Source organism: Rosa chinensis, chromosome 1 (assembly GCF_002994745.2).
Source record: "Rosa chinensis cultivar Old Blush chromosome 1, RchiOBHm-V2, whole genome shotgun sequence".
Taxonomy (NCBI): domain Eukaryota; kingdom Viridiplantae; phylum Streptophyta; class Magnoliopsida; order Rosales; family Rosaceae; genus Rosa; species Rosa chinensis.
The window spans coordinates 58,031,774-58,047,831 of record NC_037088.1 but is presented as its reverse complement, the minus strand read 5'-3'; the positions used below and the strand labels follow the sequence as shown (position 1 = coordinate 58,047,831).

Genomic DNA, 16,058 nt, shown 5'->3' with positions numbered 1-16,058 from the left:
CACCCAGCCCTGATCGCCTCAAGCAGCGCCGTCGCTGGATCGCCATCCCTACACAGAAGAACTACCACAAAAGCCCAAAAAGTGTGCCCACGTTTGCTGTCAAAACCAGGCCGCCAAACCACAAGCCATAGCCACCTCCTCTCCCGACCTCAGACCAGGGCATTGAAGTGCCCGTCAGGCAGCCAGCAAACGACGATGTGGTCGAAGCTGGCGCCATCGACGGCCGCTGCCGGACAGGGAACAATCTAGTGGGTTTGGTGCTCTCTCGCGGTGCTAGAGAGAGAGTTCTCGAGTTTTAGCACGATCAAATACGCTCCACTAAATGGTCAAATTGTGTAAATAGTCAATATCCCTTAATTCTATTAAATATTATCTCAAACTCTCAAAGCGCTATGGGTAGTTTAAAAGCAATGCCGGGAAAGACCATAAACCTTAGTTAAGCCTAAGAGTATGGAATCCTTAAAGGAAGTTGTATCGGAATCATTTGAAAATGGATTCAACTCATACTTACCCCGGACCAGTCTGGTTTCAGAGTATGCCCTTTCGGGGGTGTTGTTAAAGACAACTTTAGACATTAGCTTCCTTGTGATGCTTATCAATACAAAATACGTATGTTATTGGATAAAAGAAGTTGAGTAATACACCACGAACTGTAGATTACTCAACTGAATTTATTTGTTGGCCATTTATATATCTATGGTGGATCTTAATATACTCTCTCCAACAGAAAGGTGTATCGCATAAAAAAAAAAAAAAAAGAGAAGAAAGGTGTATACCGTACGTAACCAATACTGCAGCCATCTTTGAAACAAAGCCTTTGACTGACTTCGAATGCAAGTTACTCCTGTCACGTGCTACATGTAGTAAAGAAATGCTTCACCAACACGCCTCGAATTGACCCAGAATAAAGCTTTAATATAACTAGTAGATAATATCAACAAGGATAAGCAAGATCTGAGCAACAAAGGAAAACAACTGAAGAACTTTATTTCCTGCTGATGTTCATTCACATTTCTACAACATTTATGATGAAATTAAATCAATTGAATTCAAATGACTGTAGCTGTTAGACTGACTGATCTTATTTCGAGGGGACATTTACATATGCCAACATCTTCAGACAGAGATGTCAGCAAATAAATCATAGTATGGGGTGTGAGAATAATACACAAATTTAGGAGGGTCATTTGTACATTTGTCTTCTTTCTCTGTTTCTGTCAACTTTTGCTGTTTTCTACATCATACAATGGCTGAGTACCTTTCAGCTCCATGTCTATCAGTCGAGCTAGTGTCTGTGATCCTCGGGACGCAAACCTGGTGCTTGCCATGTTGCTTAGCCTGGTGTTGGCACCAGTAAGAATGGGCAGCCAATACTCTGTCCAAAAGCTCCTGGGGAACAGGCTCTCCCCTTCTTTGCTGAGGAGAGATTTGTGCTGTGTGAACCAAGGTTTTCCATTTGTCCTGCAGACAATGCGAAAACTATAATGTAACTTATGCATTTCCAGAAAAGTACTCCATGAGCGACAATGTAAAGCTGTCCTCTACTAACTCATATGAATCATAAGTACTAAAATGAATTGTCTAACAATATATGTGAGTAAATGTAAGACATAATTGGTCGATTCAAACTCATGGTAAGTTTTTCATTTGGATCAAATAAAATATAGGTATATGGGGAACAGTAGTTACGTAAAATTCTCTCAGATATGTATTCAAAACTTGTGATAAACATTTTACTAATATGATATCAAAATATATTATTACCTTCAAGTCCACATAAGTTCGATGATCTGCATTCTCAAATGCACACAATTTAACATCACGCCACCTGCAGAATGAGAAATGTGGTTAAATCCCTATATATCCTTCAACCCTTGTATAACCTTCAAGTTACGCAGTTTAGACAGTAAAGAGTATCGCACCTTCCAGTCCCAAGCTCCTCAACAGCCTGCACCAATGCTTCTACTTCTGACACTGAGAATGGCCTCCTGGTTCGACGCTGTACAAGCTCAGATCGCTTAGATTTCTGGTTCACAGGAACCGCAGCTAGTGGCTCCATGTTCACGTCAGGAAGAGCAACTATTGCCTGGCATTCTGGCATGGCTTTGTTTGTTAATGGATCAATAAGAGAGGAAACCGATTCATGGTTACTTTCAGCAAGACTGCCTGAATTGGTCAGAGGAGGGGGATCAGATATCGCATCAGAAATCCCTGAATCCAGTAAAGGTGTGCTTGGGGACCTGAAACAGCACAGAGATATTAGCTACAGAACTGACAGTGCACACTTGAATAGTCGTACGATGAATAGAGAAAACCATAATCCAAAATCTAGTCACATCCATTGTAACTAAAGTTTGAACATCATTTTCACACCATATCAGTCATAAAATAATGACCACAGAATCAATTCAAAATTAGGAGAGATCAGCAAAATTGAATCAGGCTTTGGTATTAGAAACAAATAAGGCCTATAAATTCTAATCTCTGGGAGAAAGACATCCACCATTTATCACTAAGCAAACCATACAATTTTTGGTACAAGTGATTATAGACTCGAAAAAATACCTAAAAGAAAAAAGTCATATATTTCATTTACAAAAACACCATTTCCGCATCCCTTCTACTTGTCAGTGATTGTGAAAGAAAACAAAGTTGACCTTTTTGGGATCCAAAAATAGTAAAACAGCCTATCAAAGTATAGAAACTTCACACAGCGCATCAAAATTTACCTGGGCAACGGTACCGATGCCTCGCATGACAATGGAGGAAGATCAACAGGACACAAAGATGGAGGAGCTTGCACAGGACTAGGCTCCAATGTAAAACCCAGAGAATCCAGATTGTCTTTACAAGAAATTCCAGTCTGCAGCAGAGTTCTGTTGTCATCTCTAACCTTTTTACCTTGAACAAGCACCCCAACACTTAAGCCACCATTAAGTATGGCATTTACTGCCTCCATGACTGTCCTCTGCAACACATCATAACACAAACATATATTCAGTACTAGAAGTGACAAAAGTCAGCATCAACCTACCAAAATAGAACCCATTCTGAGACTAATAAACAAGCATGTTCCCAAGTCACTAAAGAAAATGTACTTCATGAGAACAAAAAGACTCAGGCTACTAAGAAGAACCCGAGTTTTTGGCTACAGCAAGTGTGAAAAGAATTAAAGAAATAGTGGCTCAGTTATACCTTCAAGGAACCGACAGTTTCAGTTTCTGGCACCTCAATAAAAAGCTCCGGTACCCTAAAGGATTTTATTCTGAATTTCACTGTACAAAAAGATATCCACCATGATAACCTGTTAAACACAATCCAACATAGTGTCTTTGCAAACCAAACCCCATCAGAAGCTTTAATTACCATGAGATTCCTTGGAGTGGAGAGAAGCTTGAGGGCCTATGACTGAAGAAGACACCCCATTTGCTGCAGAGAAGAAAAACTCTTAAGCAATTTATTGGTACAAGCCTTAAATTTACAAAGGTAAAGGAACAATGATAATGTAAATAGATAACTAAACCGATGCAACATACCAGCTGGAACACTTTTGTCTCCATTCATGCCCTTCTCAGGTGAATAAGAAACACTTTCACCGCTGAACCCTCCATCAGAAGTCACTACTGAGCTTCGTTCAACCATTTTCCTCCTCTTACAAAGAGTGTCACGTTGAGATCGTTCGCGATTGTAAAAGATTTTCCTCTTGTGATAAGTAGGTTTTACTCCTCCATCTAGAGAAATTAAAAGCATAAAACACTATAAAGATTATTCACATAAATTTATGACTCATAGATAAGCACATTTGGGAAAAAAAAATAGGGCTGAAATAGTGAAAAGCAATAATGAGCTGCTTACCATATCTGAGGTTATCACATTCACTCAGTTTTGGAGCCACCTTCCAATACTTGGATGTCAGTAACTTCCTTAATCTTCGGTCTCCAATACGTGATGGAGGCCTAAAGACCTTTACCTTAGTGCTGAGTTTATTGCACCTAGAAAAGTTTTCGTCATCATCTCTAATACCTAATTCAGTATCATTCCTATGCCTGGAAAAAGAAGCATTAGGAATAAGATCCCTGTACAATGACAATTTGTCATTATTGTCTCCATTGACAGTTGCAGGATACTCTGCATGCAATTCCATTGGATCCTTGGAACTGCATGTGTTAGCCCTATTACAACCTCCAGTTTCTAATCCCTCACTGTCTTTTGGAATTCCTAAATTACCATAAGAGGACTCCCCAATACCTGGGGAACCTCTCCCTAATTTACCAGAATAATTGTGAAGTGTGGGCTTGCTACTGCGAATTACAGACTTCGTCTGACAAGCAACTTTATCTGAGCTGCCGGAATTTGTAATAATTGAAGCATGTTCCAAAGCCGTATCACTCTCAGCATGCAGAAATTCTTTTGGAGTACACTTCTGATCAATGCTTTTTGAGGTCAGCTCTAGAGAAACACTCTCTTCAGAGCAGCCATGATCTAGACATTCATCTTTAGGAGGTTTGTGTTCATCTTGTATTTCCTGCTTAACATCTTTACCAAAGGCAGGCTGAGAATTTCCTGGAGAAGCATGACTAGAGGCGGATGAACTTTCACTCTCCTGCAATAGCTTGCCAGCTATAGAAGCCAGTAATTCAAACGCACAGATTTGTCCATCCTCAACTAACTTCTTTTGTGGGCCCCTCCTCTGGAACGAGTAGCCAAGATTCGTGGAGTCAATACATTGCAAGTCATCAAAAAAGGCAACTAAATAAAAGAGAGAATTTAAGTGAATGCTTACTCTAGCTGATCTGGGAGCTCTAGGTATGGTGGGGACCTGGAATCCATTAAATCCAAAATCTAGCCTCTTCTTCAACACCATATCTCAGGCATACATGGCAATAAGAACTCATCAAACAGAAAGAAGCATCACCTCCACATTCTGCTCACTGTCCTCAGAAAAGGAAATGAAACACACGTGTCAGATTCAACTTAACCGAAAATTGTGGTTCCATACTGATTAATGCAATCTAATTGATCATGTAACAGTCAATAAGAATCAATGCACAACAATTCTGACGTTTGTCACACACAATTATGATAAAAATCCAGAAAGCCAGTAAAATATGTTAAGCGTTACTTTTTTCTGAACTACCTATGTTAACCGAAATAAGAGCATATAGTACGAATTCCTACACTGCCTAAATGATCAATAACGTGAAACAACCATGAGTGGCCACCAACCCTCTGTATGCAAATACCTATTCTTTCCAAAATTTCTTAGAAATCCAACAGATCACAGATATTGATTGAGGAGTTATGCTACATTCCAGAATGGTAGTGTTTATAACCCTCGATCGAATTTATCCCAAATTAAAAATTTCAAAACAAAAGCAGAGTAAAAAGAAAACGAAAACTGTTTCAACAACCGCAATTATTATATCAATGTCCAGAACTCCAGATCTTAAAACCCTGATCAGAGCTCTTTGGAAATAAAAATCCAGGTAATAAGACAAAGACTAGATCAACCATAAATCGGAACCAAATTTGGAAGTCAAGGCCTCAATCACATCCCAACTAAGTTGCTACAGATAGCAAAAAGTGCAAAAAACATTAAAGAAATGTAAATTGCAATTAAGTTCATAAACCCAAAACCCAGAAAACCGAATCCAATGGTGATCATATTCAATACGCCATTCCAAGAATACCCAAATCAAAGCAAAAGAAACACAATTCCGATCATTCCTTGTACAAATATGGCTTTTTACGTAGCGATGAACTCAAAGCTAACAACTAAAATCTCATAAACCTCAGATCAACCAAAAAAGTACGCCATGCAAAAACAAAACCAATAATTCTGATCATCCACAAAAGTCTCAATCAAATCCAATTCAGCAAGACCCATGATCAGATCCCGATCTCAATCAGAATTCAAAGCTTGCATGCAGGTATCGGAAACCCAATTGCTCAAAAATTCAAAACGAACCAAAACCCATCAATCATTGATCCAAAACGAAGCGGAATTCCCAAACAATTCAAACCCAAATTGCATCACAACACAGAAACAAAAACCCATAATTCTTTTAAGTGCAAAACCACTCACCCCCCGGCGCAATGATCTTCTTCTTGTGGGCTTGAACTAAAAACCAATCAATCTATCTACAATTTTTCACAATTGGGGAGAATGTGCAAAGAGATCTGCGAGAATTAGAATTCAGAATAATAATTCACACTCTGTTTTTTTTTTTTTTTTTTTGAAGAATATGATCTTGAAGAAGAAGAAGAAAAACCCAGTTTTGTGAGAATGAATTGAATTGATGTATATACACAAAAACAAAAACCATGCAAAACAGTGGCTTAAACCCCTTCTTATAAATTTATGGTTTTCTGACCACAAAACCGGGCCAGCCAGTAAAAGGGCATTGTTGTCCGGAAATACAATTTGCACTTTTGCCCAAAACCTCTTCTCTCTCTCTCTCTCTCTCTCTCTCTCTCTCTCTCTCCTTCTGGGTTGGACTTGGACCAGTTCTTCGCTTCTACTACTTCTCTTCTCTTTTTGATCCCTGCCACGTGGATCTCCCTCTCCTTATACGAAACCATTTCGGACTTTTTTTTCTTTTTATGGATAAGGAAAATGAATTTTAGAAATTGTTTTGTAATTAATATTGGAGGGGAAGAGGACGAAAGAGTTTGAGGATAAACGATTGTGCTGGTTTGATTGGTCCAGTTGGGAAATGGGTTTAATGGAAATTTGTTTAAGCAATGCACGACCTCCATTATGGGACCCATGAACTGAAAAATGGGATATTCTTTTTTCTTATAGGGAATATATTATTCTTTCTTCATTTCTTTTTTGAGTATTTTCTACCCATCCATATATCCATAATCAAGCCAAATTGAACAAAACCTCTTCATCTTTGAGCTTAGTTTTTGAATTTAACTAAACTATAAATCGATTCTTTTACGATTCTAAGTTTAGGAAAAGAAAAAAAAACAACAACAACAGAACGGTATATATCACCTGAGGTGAATTTGTCAATCATTTGTATTGAGAAGTATTGTAATATGCTATTCCAACACCAATCAGCTAAAGAGTTGTATTGGATTGAAACAATGAGATTTAATTGATATGTGATGAAACATGCTATTGTTGATGAGTATCGAATCAAATCAGTATCTGGGTGTTGTTTCTCAATTTGTTATTATGAAAAATTGTATATCATCCAAGAGATTGGGAAAAAAATCTAAATTAACATAAATTATTACAAGTGACAGTGTTATATTTGTTATTCAATAGTTTAGCCCATGTTTTTGCATTCATGACGATCATTCCATAATTTAAGTCATATCTCACTTTTGAAACACCTCGTTTCACCTCTTTTATTGGAAATCCGTTCAGATCAATTACATCGCATCACAATAATTAATGTTAAAAACAACGGCCAAAAGAACCAAATAGACTTTTTATTGCCAAAATTATAATTATTTCATAACATTTTAGATTGAAACTCATTCAATTTGATATCGATCCCTGGTATAAGTCTCTTAACACCATTTCAATACTCTCTGATTCCTTTACTGCGGATGACTCACACCATAAGTCGATCAGTCTTCGATTCTAAATTCATATTTTCAAATTTCATCATCTCTTGCAACAATATAACTTGATTTGATAAACACAATATATTTTTTGATAATATTATTGACATTGTCATAAAGGCTGTAAGACTACGTCATGTTTTTTGGGAAAGGGATGAAAAGAATCTATGTTGACACACTCGTGATTGATCTAAGCAGAAATATTATGAAATCAAAATGCCACAATATTAGGATATTCAAAGGAAAGAAGCATGTGATCAGAAAGAAAGTGAGTATAAGCTTAAAATATCACATGGAATCACTCCAATAATGGTGTAGTTTTCTAATCCAACTAATAAAAGTAAATAACCAAATTACGAAAATGCACGTTGAAGTGTTGTTGAAACAATGAAGATCCATTAATTCATATAAATAGTCGTTAATCAAAGCATATAAAAACAGATCCAACCGATCATGGGGTCTCCATTGTGATACAGTAATCTTGCTTACCCTACATCTTTCTTAAACAATATCTTAATGGTCTGAACTTTATTTACTACGTACTAAAGGATGTGAGTTTTATATTATTTTGTTAGAGTTTAATCGTGTACTTAAAAGTGATAAACAGTGTCTAAACTTTCATATAATTAAGAAGAGTAATGCTTATAGTGAACAATATTTTTGGATATTCCCTACATCTTATATTATGTGGCAAATGAAGTAGCGTAAACTCAATTTATCGAAATATTTCATTAATGATGTGGTTTTGCTAAATTAATTGCTACATAAGGTGAGATGCATGTGATATTTAAAAGGTCATTTGATCACGTGGCATTATTCAATTCGAAAAAAGATTACCATGCACTCGAGTGTAAGTGAGCTGAATATAATGTCGTATATTCAGAATCCAGTTATGTTCATTTACTCAATAGATTTTATACTCACTTATGCTCTACTACTGTTCTACCATTTGATCTATATCCAACGATGAAGAATAATGAGATGGTTAGAATTGCTTTATTCGTCTCATTATTATTTACATTTGGATTTAGATCCAACAACAATGAAATACAGCTGATTATGAGTGAATTGAGTAGGTGAACATGACTTGTTTAAAACTTATACCATAACGAACACTGAGAGAGTCTTTAATGATGTATTTATCATGACATTCAAATCAACTGCTGAATAAATGTTTCAAATTTAGAATTCAAAATACGTTATGGAACCTTTAGTTTTAGAGTCGTTATCGGCTCCTAACCTCATTAGACCAACCTAGCTTAAGCTTTTAAGCTTGTGGGTAAATTGAGTTTTTCACTTTTGGGTAATTGGTATGCGTGTGGTGGCAAATAATGGCCTAGAAGATACCGAAACGGGTGGCCAAATCCCTTTTTGCGGTTATCCCCGTCGAAAACTCTCTCAGCATTATCGTCGCTCCTTTATCTACTCTGTGTGTCTTACACGCTTTCGACCACCAAATGTCAGGTACCCGGTCACCCGCTTCCTTTTTGAACACGTGTCAGTTGTCAGCTTGGGGTTTGGTGGCTGCGACTGGATTGGGTTTTGTTTAACTAGAATTGTTTGGGCTTCACCGCCCACCTACTTCATTTCTCGGGCTTCACCTACTTACTTCAACGTTCCCTGTGACGTAATCCAGTCCCATCAACTTGCTGTTCATCAATCATAATTGTACTTCATTATCTTTAATGACTTGTTGAAGATAATCCTGTTCAACTTACACCGGTTAACTTGCGGACTTTAGTTTACTTTGCATTGTAAAAAAAAAAAAACAAATTACTAGTATTAGTAATTACCAATAGAGAAAACCAATTGAGATGATAACATAATAAGAAAATGAAACTAATTAAAAATGAATGTCATGCATAATTTGGTCGAACAATGAAAGTTGAAAACTCCTACGTGAATGCAACGTTTGCCAAAGCCAACTGGGGTTGTTTACACTTTACAATTAGGTGACATGTGAAGAAATTAAAAGAATGAATATTTCTGTAACAAAAACCATATAATTAAAAATTGAATGTGCATGACAATTAATTAAGAATATGGAAGCATGTGATTGCTTGTGATCAAACAGAAGAGCATTGTGTATTGTCTATGTTACCACCGCCAACCTACCTACCTAGCTGTCCCATGATAGTTGTATATTATCCTAGTCCACCATTATTCATTTATTCTAGGAGGGAAACAAAATGTAGAGCAAAACTGCAAAAGATTAATAAGGGGGTATTATGTATGATGTATAGGGATCAAACATACTTAACTACCATTTGTGAAGCAACTCAAGGAGCTAATCGATGCTGCATTTTCTGGTCCTGGTTAAAATGGTGTAAACACAATCGAAAGATTTAACAAAATATTTTTGATCATTAGAGCTACATACAGATTATCTCATCATAAGTCATTCAGAGCATTAACATTTTGGGACGTCCCAACCTCTTTGATGGAAGGCCAATCATCCAGCTTCTTCCAACTTCCATAAATAAGCTTGTCCACAGCATCAGATCGATGGAAGGCCAATCATCTGGAATGTCCTCCCCACGTACGTTAGCTAGTTTTGTGAGAAGTTTCAACGAGCGCATGATCGGAACAAGAAGGATTCATTCGTCAGCTGCAAAGAGCCCAAGAATGTTGAGTCCGTTTCGGCTTAAATCAAAGCCCACTTGGCTTGGATTGGCTATCAGAAACCAATAGGTCCTTTACTGAGATCCACTTGACCAATCCAGGGATTGTATTTGCATGTGGCCCACTGCATTATCCAATCATGGTTTATTTGTATAACTCTATTACTGATTCACTCAAACGGCCTTGGAATTCAATTTAATTACCAACAATGGAGGCTGGGAAATCAAGGCCAGGAGGCAGGAGTCCAGGACAGTAAATGTAATGTTAACCTGTTAGGATGACAGTGGCTCTTCTTCCATGGAAGCATTGGTCATAGCTAGTTGGGAGGCTTAGTGTGTTGGTCTAGTAGTGCAAGTTATTGTAGGCATTGTTACCTGTATAAACGCCCCATCCTCCTTTTCGTAGATGTCGACAGCTTCTCCATTGTAGAGAAACGTCCCACCGATTATAAGAAAACGGAACGTCGCAAAACCCCTTTGTTGCCACCAAGCTCACCGTCACAGAAGAGTTCGGCGGCACAACAATGGTGTGCGTCAGTACGTGGTATCAACTTTGGTTTTGGCTGTGCGAGTCTCCCCCTACTTGTAATCTCCGGCGAACTCATGAGAAGCCATTACCTAGCCGGCTAATCCGATTTTCGGGATGCCAAAGATGAAGCCGGCGTGGTGCTCAGTGCTCACCGTCAATGCAGGACTGGCACGCAGCCCGTTTGCTGCTTTGGCTCTCTTTGTATAAGAAAACCTAATCTCTACGGTGCTCGATCTCTTCTAAGCCTCTGTTGACGCTGTTTGCGGTGGCGAAAGTGATTGGGGTGTGACCCTAGACGATGGCTTGATCAAGGTCGAAATCAAACGGCGTCTTAAGTATTTCTTAAGACAGCAAGCCCTTCCCAACACCTGAGGTGAAGGTTGAGCAGGCTGCGCGTTGAGACAGATCTTCAGCCCATCGTTGCGGTCTAGTCTGAAAGATGATTGTTCAAATGCATGTTCTCGTAAAATTGATCCTTACTCTTCAAATAAAACAATTCGTGTTTATCATGTTTGAATTTTGTGCTCAAATTGTGTAAGGGTGGTCTAGAATTTGGGGCGTTCATTTCAAACTCCTTGATTTAATTCCTTCGTGTCTGTCAATTTAACGTAGTCGACAGTATCTAGCTAGATCAACTGAACGTAGAATGCAAATAGGGAATAAGGATGTACTCAAGTATACCCAATAGAAATTAGATCTATACTGTTTAGTGGTTACTCAAGAAACTATATATAATATATATACACACTAATAATTCGATCATTTCTCCTTAAGCCAGAAGCTATAAGTATATATCCAATGACACTGATATCCTTCCTGCTTGAAGTGAAGGATTAATTCTCTCTGGGCCTTCGGCAGTCCTATATGCATATAGTATTATATTAATATTAATTTTGAAGGAATTACATGAATGGTTATGTATTCCTGATGAAGCTCCATCGTACTAAATAGATGCATTATGTTCCACCAGTGCATTATATATGGAGTATTAATGTCCATCCCATCCTATTCTTTAATGGTTTAATATACTGGAATAGATTTCACTTGAAATTTCTTTTGTATATTGATAGTTACGTAAGGCCTTGCGTAAAACTCAATAGCCTAAATAACCATCGATGAGGCAAGTCCAAACAATGCATGATGACGTAAGTAATAATAAGCACTGTAAATTTACAACCACCACATCATGTTCGTTGCTCTAGCTATAGCCTTTGCTCAAAGCTCAAGTCAGGTAAGCAATAATGTTGCCTCATAGATATGTCAACTATACATCAGCTTTGCTTAAAGCCAAAAGTCAGAGGTCTTCCTTGACTTGACTAGGAGAGAAAGCTAGTTAGCACGAGTGAAAGAGCTAGCTAGCTATAGCTAACAAGAACAAATGTGTTCGTGTTAGTCTTGTACAGAAAGAAGTTGAATAATTGGGGTTGTGTCTAATACTTTAATTTGGGGTGGCAATTTCACATGTTGGTAGTGAGATGCTACTCTATAACTCTAATCTTCATGCAACTATGGAAGTGAATGTGAATTCAAAGGGCGATGAGGTTTGGTGTGGTGTTGTAGTTGAACAACATAGCTCCAATAATATGGGATACTCGATGACGTGGTGGATCTCATAGATTTTGTTGATGAGTGAATTAATGAAACTCTCGTCAAACCTTGATGCAAAGGCATAAAGCGTATACCTTCCTAACCGTCCTTGTGTCTTTTTTTCTTCCATCTACCCCTTTCTTAATTTGCTACATCCTTCTTCCTCATGAGGTTTATAGTTCAAATGGACAAGAGTACCCACTTGAGTTTGAAATTTGACTTTCGCATTTTTAAACTATTAGTGTGACTTGTGCAACAACTAACCAAAAAGACTAAGAATGTTAACAACGTCATTCTCCTTTTCCTAGTACGTACATGTAAAAAAATCTATAGCAAGTCCACGTAATTAAATGCCAATATAGTACCCTTCTATTGGGTAAAAATACAGATTGTAATGTTTCTCATATTACACTTTACTGCTTCATAGGACTCAAAGTATCATGAGAATGATATATTTAATTTAGTAACCAATTGTATTATACTACATATATATGTATGTCACGTCTGAGAAAAATAAGCTATGCCTATCATATAATTAAAACTCTGCTTTCACATTTACAATCTACTCTCTATAGTGTTTATTTTCTTGGGTTTTGCAGCAAAATGAAACGATAATTTTGTGAAAATTCAGTCTCATGTGTACTACTACTACCTTATCTGTTGCATCATTGGTATGCTGTTTGTAACTACAATGTAATGCGGATTGATATAGATAACGTTTCATATTTGTAAATGGGAATTGGGATGAACAATCAATGATCAAATATATCAGCTAAGAACTGAAACGGGTATTCTCATATTTGGTTTTGGATCAGGTTGGTGACAGAGTGACGTAGGCCACACTCTATCCATTCATATGCCATCCGTACGACATTTACATGCACGGCGTAATAGTAGGACCGAAGAATGCGGAGGCCCCGTTCATGACGAACCCCAATCTTCTACCGTTGAAGTTTGACATTTTTTGGCATGTGATTTCTTAGCGACGTTAAGGATATCGGAGTTTTAATCTTTGTTATCCCTTAATTGGGTATCTCCATAAATCTCAATTTTCTCTATCAAATCTCAATTGGAGGGCTTTAATCGCCTCATTTTCGTTTTACACTCCCGCATTATTTTTATGAACACATGAATTTTGTATTTAACAATAGAATGTATTATATATCGAGTAAACAATAATTACTTGTGATTGTTATAATTCTGCGCTTCACTTATATCTTTAATTATATTTGAATTGTATATCTTCTGATCATGCCTTGATTTTCCCATTAACCTCAATTTTCTCTATCAAATCTCCGTCGGTTTACACTTGATTAGTTTTTCTTTTTTTTCCTTCTTTTTTCCTTTTCCGGTCAATTAAGAACAAACCAACAAAAGTTCCTCAACAATTTTATCCGTACCATTTCGTACTCATAAGCGAGTCCTCCCTCCATTCGAGTCCACCATAGACTGTCCAGAAAGTCAAAAAAATGAAAACTAGGGAAACAAACTCCATATCTGGAGGGTTAAATGGCACAGCTAGCTTGCAGATGAAGCAAACCGGTTCTTTCATATGATCACATCAGCCCCCAAAGGGTAGAAGAAAATAAGAAGCTATCTAGAATGGCATTACCGCCAAAAAAGAGGCCATTAATTATGGCTGATTATTGACAATTGCTTCTTCCGTTTCTCTAGCTCCTCAGCTTCCTCCTTAAATAGCTATCCACCCTCTGCCTTCTTCTCACACCCAAACCCTCTGTTTCTTCAGTCTTCCACACAGTCATGGCTTTCATGTCTGTGCTCTGCATTGTTTCCCTCATTGCATTCTCAACAGTTTTCGTTGACGCATATGTTCCCGGTGTTTACTCCGGCGGACAATGGAAGAAGGCCCATGCTACTTTCTATGGTGGCGGTGATGCCGCCGGAACCATGCGTAGGTCTTATTGCAGAAAATCTAGGAGTTGATACTAAGATTACTAGATTAGAGACGTAAAATTCATTCGTTTTCTGGATTTTGTACCTCCCATAACTACATTTTTATATCAAATTCAGAAGCTCTGTCATTTTTTGCATCACTAATGTATAAGGTTCTTCCTTTTTAAGGTTTTTGGACTACCCAAATCCCGTTTTTCCCACCAATTTCAAAAACCACGTCCAAGCTTCAATTATTTAAGTTTTAGTGTTTTACAGCGGAAAAAGAACAAACTTGTATATACTTTCACTAATTTATGTTGGCTCTGTTTTACAGAAGGGGCATGTGGGTACGGAAATCTGTACAGCGACGGCTACGGCATCAACACTGCGGCGCTGAGCACTGCCCTCTTCAACAACGGTTTGACCTGTGGAGCTTGTTTTGAAATTAAGTGTGTAAACACCAAATGGTGTCACTCTGGTCGTCCCTCGATCTTTGTCACCGCCACCAATTTTTGCCCCCCAAATTGGGCTCTGGCCAATGACAATGGCGGCTGGTGCAACCCTCCTCGCACTCATTTCGATCTCTCTCAGCCCATCTTTCTCAAGATCGCCGAGTACCGCGCCGGCATTGTCCCTGTTGCATATCGCCGGTTAGCCTCTGACTCACTCTGTTTTCTCCTTTTCTTTTGGGTTAATTCACAAAAATATACCTGTAGCCCCCTAAATGTTTCTTCTAAAACAATTACATTCCAAAAGAAAAATGTCACGTAGAATTGAAGGTACATCCGTCCATGTTTTGTTAAGAGTGGACATGTAACATGCACATAAACCCCACTCGGTGAGTTAAATCCAAATCATATATCATTATGCTTGATCAAAATGTTACCTAAAAACTATTTTCCCCCTCCAAAATGGTACATTAGATAAAAAGTTATTGTGCATCGGCTGTTTAACTTTGTCGGAAGGTAACGATAGGTAACAATATGTACACCGGCAGACCATTTTTATTTTTGATTCACTGTAGTACTAATATCAATTTGGAGAATCTTTTTGTTTGTTTCGGAAGATGACTTGACTGCCTTGTTTGTTTGTGTAGGGTGCCATGCCGGAAGCGAGGTGGGATCAGGTTCAAGATCAATGGCAACCCCCACTTCAACTTGGTTCTGATCACCAACGTCGCCGGTGCTGGAGACGTTGTGGGGGTGAGCATCAAAGGGTCCAAAACCGGATGGATGCCAATGACCCGTAACTGGGGGCAGAACTGGCAGTCAGGCACCGTCTTAGTCGGACAGTCGCTCTCCTTCAGTGTCAAAACCAGTGACGGTCGCTACACTACTTCTTGGAACGTTGTCCCTTCCAATTGGCAGTTTGGTCAATCTTTCTCCGGAAAAAACTTCAGAGTCTGATCATGGATTGGTTGAAGAACATTTGATTATTATTTATATTTCATATTTATTTTTGTTTATGGTATAAGAGAGGTACAGTATTTTGGATAAGAGAGGTATAGTATTTAAGGGTCATTCGCGCAGAGGCCTGAACAGATATATGCTGTTATGAATTAAAGTTCTTTCATCTGCTGTGTATATTTTCATGTCCCATTTAGCAGAAATTCAGGGTTCAGGGTTTAAGGCTAATACTCCGAATCATTGTGCTCTGCTCATACATGAACATCAATCACTAACAATGGGAAAAGATAGATAAACCCCATAACATTTTAACATGCCAACAAAAAATTAAAAAACAGAATTTAAGAGTAAGAAAAATCACTAAAAGTTTCTGTACCCCAAAAAAAAAAAAATCAGTGAAATTTAAGAAATGTGAGATGGAACCAGTAGACAAAACGGGAC

The 16,058-nt window shown here is 38.0% G+C and overlaps 2 protein-coding genes across 3 annotated transcripts; one reads left to right on the top strand and one right to left on the bottom strand.

Moving 5' to 3' along the window:
* Window positions 1-967: 967 nt before the first annotated feature.
* LOC112182766 (telomere repeat-binding protein 4) lies at window positions 968-6,427 on the bottom strand. Of its 2 annotated transcripts, none has more exons than XM_040509328.1 (10): window positions 6,086-6,427; window positions 4,784-4,931; window positions 3,856-4,690; window positions 3,537-3,731; window positions 3,367-3,429; window positions 3,196-3,275; window positions 2,730-2,968; window positions 1,923-2,240; window positions 1,765-1,828; window positions 968-1,461 (listed from the first exon to the last, which is right to left on the bottom strand). In XM_040509328.1, exons 2-10 carry the CDS (start codon window positions 4,862-4,864, stop codon window positions 1,240-1,242), a joined length of 2,097 nt encoding a protein of 698 aa, XP_040365262.1. In that variant the 5' UTR covers window positions 4,865-4,931; window positions 6,086-6,427; the 3' UTR covers window positions 968-1,239. The 2 variants fall into 2 exon arrangements, with proteins under 2 accessions (XP_040365262.1, XP_024177075.1); XM_024321307.2 differs by having other exon boundaries at window positions 4,784-4,933; window positions 6,089-6,427.
* Window positions 6,428-14,057: 7,630 nt separating this feature from the next.
* On the top strand, window positions 14,058-15,755 carry LOC112174185 (expansin-A4). Its single transcript, XM_024311921.2, has 3 exons — window positions 14,058-14,230; window positions 14,546-14,861; window positions 15,308-15,755. Exons 1-3 carry the CDS (start codon window positions 14,080-14,082, stop codon window positions 15,615-15,617), a joined length of 777 nt encoding a protein of 258 aa, XP_024167689.1. The 5' UTR covers window positions 14,058-14,079; the 3' UTR covers window positions 15,618-15,755.
* The last annotated feature ends 303 nt before the right edge of the window (window positions 15,756-16,058 follow it).

Coding starts and splice junctions, on each gene's coding strand:
- LOC112182766 (XM_040509328.1), bottom strand. CDS start 4,864: ATGGTGTTGAAGAAGAGGCTAGATTTTGGATTTAATGGATTCCAGGTC. Junction 1,829..1,922: donor GAGGAGCTTGGGACTGGAAG/GTGCGATACTCT, acceptor CTCATTCTGCAG/GTGGCGTGATGTTAAATTGT. Junction 1,462..1,764: donor GAACTTATGTGGACTTGAAG/GTAATAATATAT, acceptor CATTGTCTGCAG/GACAAATGGAAAACCTTGGT.
- LOC112174185 (XM_024311921.2), top strand. CDS start 14,080: ATGGCTTTCATGTCTGTGCTCTGCATTGTTTCCCTCATTGCATTCTCA. Junction 14,231..14,545: donor TGATGCCGCCGGAACCATGC/GTAGGTCTTATT, acceptor TCTGTTTTACAG/AAGGGGCATGTGGGTACGGA. Junction 14,862..15,307: donor GTCCCTGTTGCATATCGCCG/GTTAGCCTCTGA, acceptor TTGTTTGTGTAG/GGTGCCATGCCGGAAGCGAG.